This window comes from Microtus oregoni, unplaced genomic scaffold (genome assembly GCF_018167655.1).
Source record: "Microtus oregoni isolate MIOR12 unplaced genomic scaffold, Mior012 000108F_ref0000382, whole genome shotgun sequence".
NCBI classification, from domain to species: domain Eukaryota; kingdom Metazoa; phylum Chordata; class Mammalia; order Rodentia; family Cricetidae; genus Microtus; species Microtus oregoni.
Genome location: NW_024544726.1, coordinates 823092 through 829091, shown reverse-complemented (window position 1 = coordinate 829091; position 6000 = coordinate 823092). Strand labels below are relative to the sequence as shown.

The 6000-nt window shown below is 42.9% G+C and overlaps 1 protein-coding gene across 1 annotated transcript; it reads left to right on the top strand.

The window, feature by feature from the left end:
* The first annotated feature begins 888 nt into the window (after positions 1 to 888).
* LOC121443509 (ubiquitin-conjugating enzyme E2 C-like) lies at positions 889 to 1483 on the top strand. Its single transcript, XM_041645259.1, has one exon. The coding sequence runs from the start codon at positions 929 to 931 to the stop codon at positions 1466 to 1468; it is 540 nt and encodes a 179-aa protein (XP_041501193.1). The 5' UTR covers positions 889 to 928; the 3' UTR covers positions 1469 to 1483.
* The last annotated feature ends 4517 nt before the right edge of the window (positions 1484 to 6000 follow it).

Genomic DNA, 6000 nt, shown 5'->3' with positions numbered 1-6000 from the left:
ACTTCAGAGGTGACAGCAGGAGGACCAGAAGTTCAAGATCATTATCAGCTACATGGCAAATTCAAGGCCAGCTTGAGTTACAAGTCTACAGCTCAAAAAATTAATTAAAAAATAAAGCAGTGGGGAGAGGGGAGAGGCAGGGAAGGGAGCAGAGAAAAATGTAGAGCTCAATAAATATTAATAAAAAACAAAAAAAAGAAACGTAACATTGATCCCCCGCCCCTTTTAAATCAGCATTTGGCGCATAGTTGACCATGGTGATGGAGTAGCATGTACTCTTGGTGTTCTTTTCCAAAGATGACCGACCTGTGGGGAACTATAGACGGGGGAGGGTATAGCTGCTGTCACTCAGACAGTCAGTTTGGCCACACCACTTGGAATGACTGAGAATGTCATGTGCCATCCCCCCCCAATATGTAAACAAAATCCAGGTCACGTGATTTTGCCCTGAGCGCTCATGTGTTGATAAGTGGAATCTGATCCCCTGTGACATCTCTCAGGGAGGACAGACTTCTGTCTCCATTAGTCTTTATTCTTCACAAATATGAAAGGGATTTATGTACTGACCACAAAAAATGATAAAAGTCACTGTACAAAAAAATAAATAAAGCAGTGTTTCACTCAGACTGGGCTTCATTTAATTTTGCTTTTCTGAATTCAGAGCCCACAATGTTAATGGCTGAGACACAATCTAATATTTGCCTGAGGTCAGCCTAGGACTAGGCATGTCTATAAATGAGCTGTTACAAGTACATACCAGAGACAGATGGACTAAGGGTCAGTGCCATGACTCATCACAACAGGACAGTGCATGGTCTCTTCAATCCATTTTTTTTGTTCTATCTGTAAGCATACTGTGCCGTCAAGATTTAATGCTGCAGAGTCGTCTCTGCATTCCTGTTCCGCTGCCAGCGTCCTCGTCCTCGGAATGGCCTCTCAAAACCGCGACCCAGCTGTCGCCAGCGTCGCCGCCGTTCGCAAGGGAGCCGAGCCCAGCGGGGGTGCCGCCCGGGGCCCGGTGGGCAAGAGGCTACAACAGGAGCTGATGACCCTCATGATGTCTGGTGACAAAGGGATTTCCGCCTTCCCTGAATCAGACAACCTGTTCAAATGGGTAGGGACCATCCATGGAGCAGCCGGCACAGTATATGAAGACCTGAGGTATAAGCTCTCACTCGAGTTCCCCAGTGGCTACCCTTACAACGCACCCACGGTGAAGTTCCTCACGCCCTGCTACCACCCCAACGTAGACACCCAGGGGAACATCTGCCTGGACATCCTCAAGGATAAGTGGTCCGCGCTGTATGATGTCAGGACCATCTTGCTGTCTATCCAGAGCCTGCTAGGAGAACCCAACATCGATAGCCCATTGAACACACACGCTGCTGAGCTCTGGAAAAACCCCACAGCATTTAAGAAGTACCCGCAAGAAACCTATTCAAAGCAGGTCTCCAGTCAAGAGCCCTGACACAAGATGTCCAGCTTCTCCTTGTGTCGTCTTTTTTCTTAGATGGTCTGTCCTTTCCTTGATTTCTACGCTGTGGTGTTATTTTTGTTTTATTTGTCTTTTAAGTCTGCTTAAGCCTTTACAATGTATATTAAATAAATACACGTTGATTGTTTTTGTATAAAAAAAAGATTTAATGCTGCAAAACTATGTTCATAGCAGCATTATTTATAATAGCCAGAACCTGCAAACAACCTAGATGCCCTTCAATGGAAGAATGGATAAAGAAAGTGTGGAATATATACATATTAGAGTACTACTCAGCGGTGAAAAACAATGACATCTTGAATTTTGCATGCAAATGGATGGAAATAGAAAACACTATCCTGAGTGAGATAACCCAGACCCAAAAAGATGAACATGGGATGTACTCACTCATAATTGGTTTCTAGCCATAAATAAAGGACATTGAGTCTATAAATCGTGATCCTAGAGAAGCTAAATAAGAAGGTGAACCCAAAGAAAAACATATAGTTATCTTCCTGGATACTGGAAGTAGACAATATTGCCAGGCAAAAATTGGGAACTTGGGGTGGGGTGGGATGGGGGTAAGGGGAGATGGGGAGAGAAAAGTGAGAAGGGGATGATGGGGAGAGCTTGGGGGAATGGGATGGTTGGGACGGAGGAAGGGTGGATATGGGAGCAGGGAAGTATATATCTTAATTAAGGGAGCCATCTTAGGGTTGGCAAGAGACTTGACTCTAGAGGGTTCCCAGGTGTCCAGGGGAGATGTCCCCAGCTAGTTCCTTGGGCAGCTGAGGAGAGGGAGCCTGAAATGGCCCGATCCTATAGCCATACTGATGAATATCTTGCATATCACCATAGAACCTTCATCTGGCGATGGATGGAGATAGAGACAGAGACCCACATTGGAGCACCGGACTGAGCTCCCAAGGTCCGAATGAAAAGCAGAAGGAGGGAGAACATGAGCATGGAAGTCAGGACCACGAGGGGTGCGTCTACCCACTGAGACAGTGGGGCTGATTTAATGGGAGCTCACCAAGGCCAGCTGGACTGGGACTGAAAAAGCATGGGATAAAACTGGACTCTCTGAACGTGTTGGACAAGAAGGGCTGACTGAGAAGCCAAGGACAATGGCACTGGGTTTTGATCCTACTGCATGTACTGGCTTTGTGGGAGCCTAGTGTGTTTGGATGCTCACCTTCCTAGACCTGGATGGAGTGGGGAGGACCTTGGACTTCCCATAGGGCAGGGCTCTTTGGACTGGAGAGGGAGGGAGAGGGAATTGGGAGGCGGGGAGGAGGCAGATATTTTTAATAAAAAAATAAAAAAGAATGATCAGATGTTCAAAGTCATTGATTCTAGGCCACATATGGAGTCTAAGGCCAGCCTGAGCTATATGAAAGCCTATCTCAGAACCAGAACAAAAAGCAAACAAAAAGGGAAACTAACCCTAAAAGCACAACAACAAACACAACAACAAAATAAGCAGTGGTGGAACCCCTGGGTCTTTAGCTGTGGCTATTCGTTGTGCACAGAAGCTCCTGCAACTTGAGGTCACTGGAACTTGGGTATTAGCTATTATGCTGTTGATGTTCCTGGCGTTTTATTATGCTGAGATTTGTTTGGCCCTTTCCTGGGGAGAGGACCTGCGAATTTCCCAGCTTCCCAAGGAGTTTGCTGCATATCCTCAACTTTCTGAGTCTTCTGAACCTCTCAAATCCTTCCAGACCTGAACGTTTTAATTCAGAGGAAATAAGATAAAACAGAACCACAGCAGGGGAAAAATCATCTCTTAAGGAAGAATATAATAAATAGGATTTTTTTCTCAAGACAGGGTTTCTAGGTAGTTTTGGAGCCTGTCCTTGAACATGCTCTATAGACCAGACTGGCCTTGAACTCACAAGACCCACCTGGCTCTCTACCTTCTGAGTGCTGGGACTAAAGGTGTGCGCCACCACTGTCTGGCAGATTATTTCTTTTTTTTTTAAATTTCTTTCTTTCTTTCTTTTTTTTTTTTTTTGGTTTGAGACAGGGTTTCTTTGTGTAGACCAGGATGGTCTCTAACTCAGAGGTCTGCCTGCCTCTGCCTCCTGAGTACTAGGATTAAAGGCGTGTATCACCACACCTGGCTAATAATTAGATTCTCCATTCACAGCTCCCTTTCCTTTAAAAAGTTTCTCTTTTTCTTCTTCCTTTGTTCACCCACTGAAAATGAAATGTCTGCCCTGGCAATGGTGAAGCAGGCACGGGCAGCCCGTATATGGGGTTCTGTTGAACTTGTCCATATTGGCTTTCATGGTCTAAGTTGGTGAGGACGATTGACCAGGTCTCTTCCTCTTGTTCACTCATTAGCAACCATTTATTTATTGGATATTGAATTTTAGCATAGCTAGAAAAAAAATTATGATTTTCCTTCTTTCCTCCCTCCATCCCTTCCTTTTTCTTCTTCCTCTTCCCCCCTTCTTTCTTTTTTTGGTTTTTCAATACAGGGTTTCTCTGTAGTTTTTTGGAGTCTGTTCTCTTGTAGATCATGTTGACCTTGAACTTACAGAGATCTATGTGCCTCTGCCTCCCAAGTGCTAGGTGCTAGGATTAAAGGTCTTTCTTTCTTTCTTTCTTTCTTTTGTCTTTCTTTTTCCTTCCTTCCTTTTTTCTTATTTCTTTTTTGAGATTAAGACCTCATTGTGTATCCCTAACTAACTTAGAAATTCCTATGTAGGCCAGCTAGTCCTGCCTCCATATTCCACCCTGATAGTTTCCTCTTATTGACAAATTGTCGAGACTCTGTCTAGGTAGAACCTTACTGCCTAATAGAAGAAATACCAAAAGGCAAGATTTGTTACTGTGTTTATACAAGAAAACACAACTGAAATCTTCTCAACATCATACAGAAATAGAAAGTGTTAGAGAAGACTTGATGGACCATCTTATACAATCATCTTTTGTTTGTGACAACAAGAATGTCTTAATTGAAGTCAATATTGTTTTTAAAAGAGAGAAAAACTTGAATAAGACAAGTCAGAACTGGAAAAGAAATACTCTGTGCATGTGCCATGGCTTTGTTGTTGTTGTTGAAAAAATTTCTGCCTCCTCCCCACCTCCCACTTCCCTGCCCCTCCTCCCAATCCTCTCCCCCTCCCCCCACTCCATTTCACACTCTTTTGAGTATGAAGAAATGCCTGATTTTTACCTGACACAAATATGTTATCTGTCCCACCATGGATATTAAAAAAAAGATAAGACCTTACATCTGCTAGAATGGCTATAAAGAAAAGGAAAAAATAGGGAAGATGGGGAGAAAAAAGAAACCTTGTATAGTGTTGGTGAGAATTCAAAATTACTATAGCCATTTTGGAAAACAGTATGGAGAGACTTGCAGCTACTAAAGAGATTACCAAGTGATCCAGTAATCCAATTTTCTGGGTATATATTAAAACCAAGTGAAATTATTATGTCAAAAAGATATTTGCATTACTATCTTATTTCAGATCCAGGGTTTCATATAGTCCAGACTAGCCTGGAACTCGTTATGTAGTTGAGAACGATTCAACTCCTGGTCTTCCTGACTCTACTTCCAAAGTTTTGTGATCACAGGAGTACACCACCACACCTGAAAAATATACCAGCATTCATAATAACCAAGATACAGATTTGTTTTTTTGAGACAGGGTTTCTCTGTAGCTTTGAGGCCTGTTCTGGAACTAGCTCTTGTAGACCAGGCTGGTCTCGAAATCACAGAGATCCGCCTGCCTCTGCCTCCCAATGGCTGGGATTAAAGGTGTATGCCACCACTGCCCGGCAGATACAGATTTTTTTTAAAGTGCCTATCAACAGATAGATAGAAAAATGTGGCTTCAGGGCTGAAGATGCAACTTAGTGGCAGAGAACTTGCCGAACATTCTTGCTTCTTGACCCCCCAGCACACACACACAAATGTGGCTGGGTAAATTGATGCATTCACAGTAGCCTAGCATTCAGGAGTGAGGCAGGAGGAACTTAGCCTAAGGTAGGTCTGGGTTATACTATGACCTTAGGCATATTAGAAAACTTCTGTGCTGTTTATAATACACAATGGACTATTACTTCAAGCAAAGACTATGAAGTGTCATCTAAAACAGCATAGGTGGCTTGAGAGGGCATTAATTATACCCAGTCAAAAAAGGAGGCACACAAAGCAAGTATCGCATCTCACTTTAAGTGGAATCTTAAAATGTCCAATTCATTGAAGCAACAGTAAATAGTAAATAATGTTTAGTAGAGGCTGAGGGCAGGGAAAAGGGAAATGTTACTGAAAAAATACCTTTCAGGCAGCAATGTGCAATGCAGCAATTTTAGTTACTAACTCCTGTTAATAGCATCTCCTATAGTTAAGAGTGGATTTAAATAGAACACAGATGAGTTTGAGGAACCAAAAGCTACGGAGAAACCCTGACTCAAAAAATCAAAAAAAATAAATAAATAAAATAAATAGAACACAGAGATGCACACCTATAAGCCCAGTTACATGGGAGGCTAAGGCAGGGGATCAC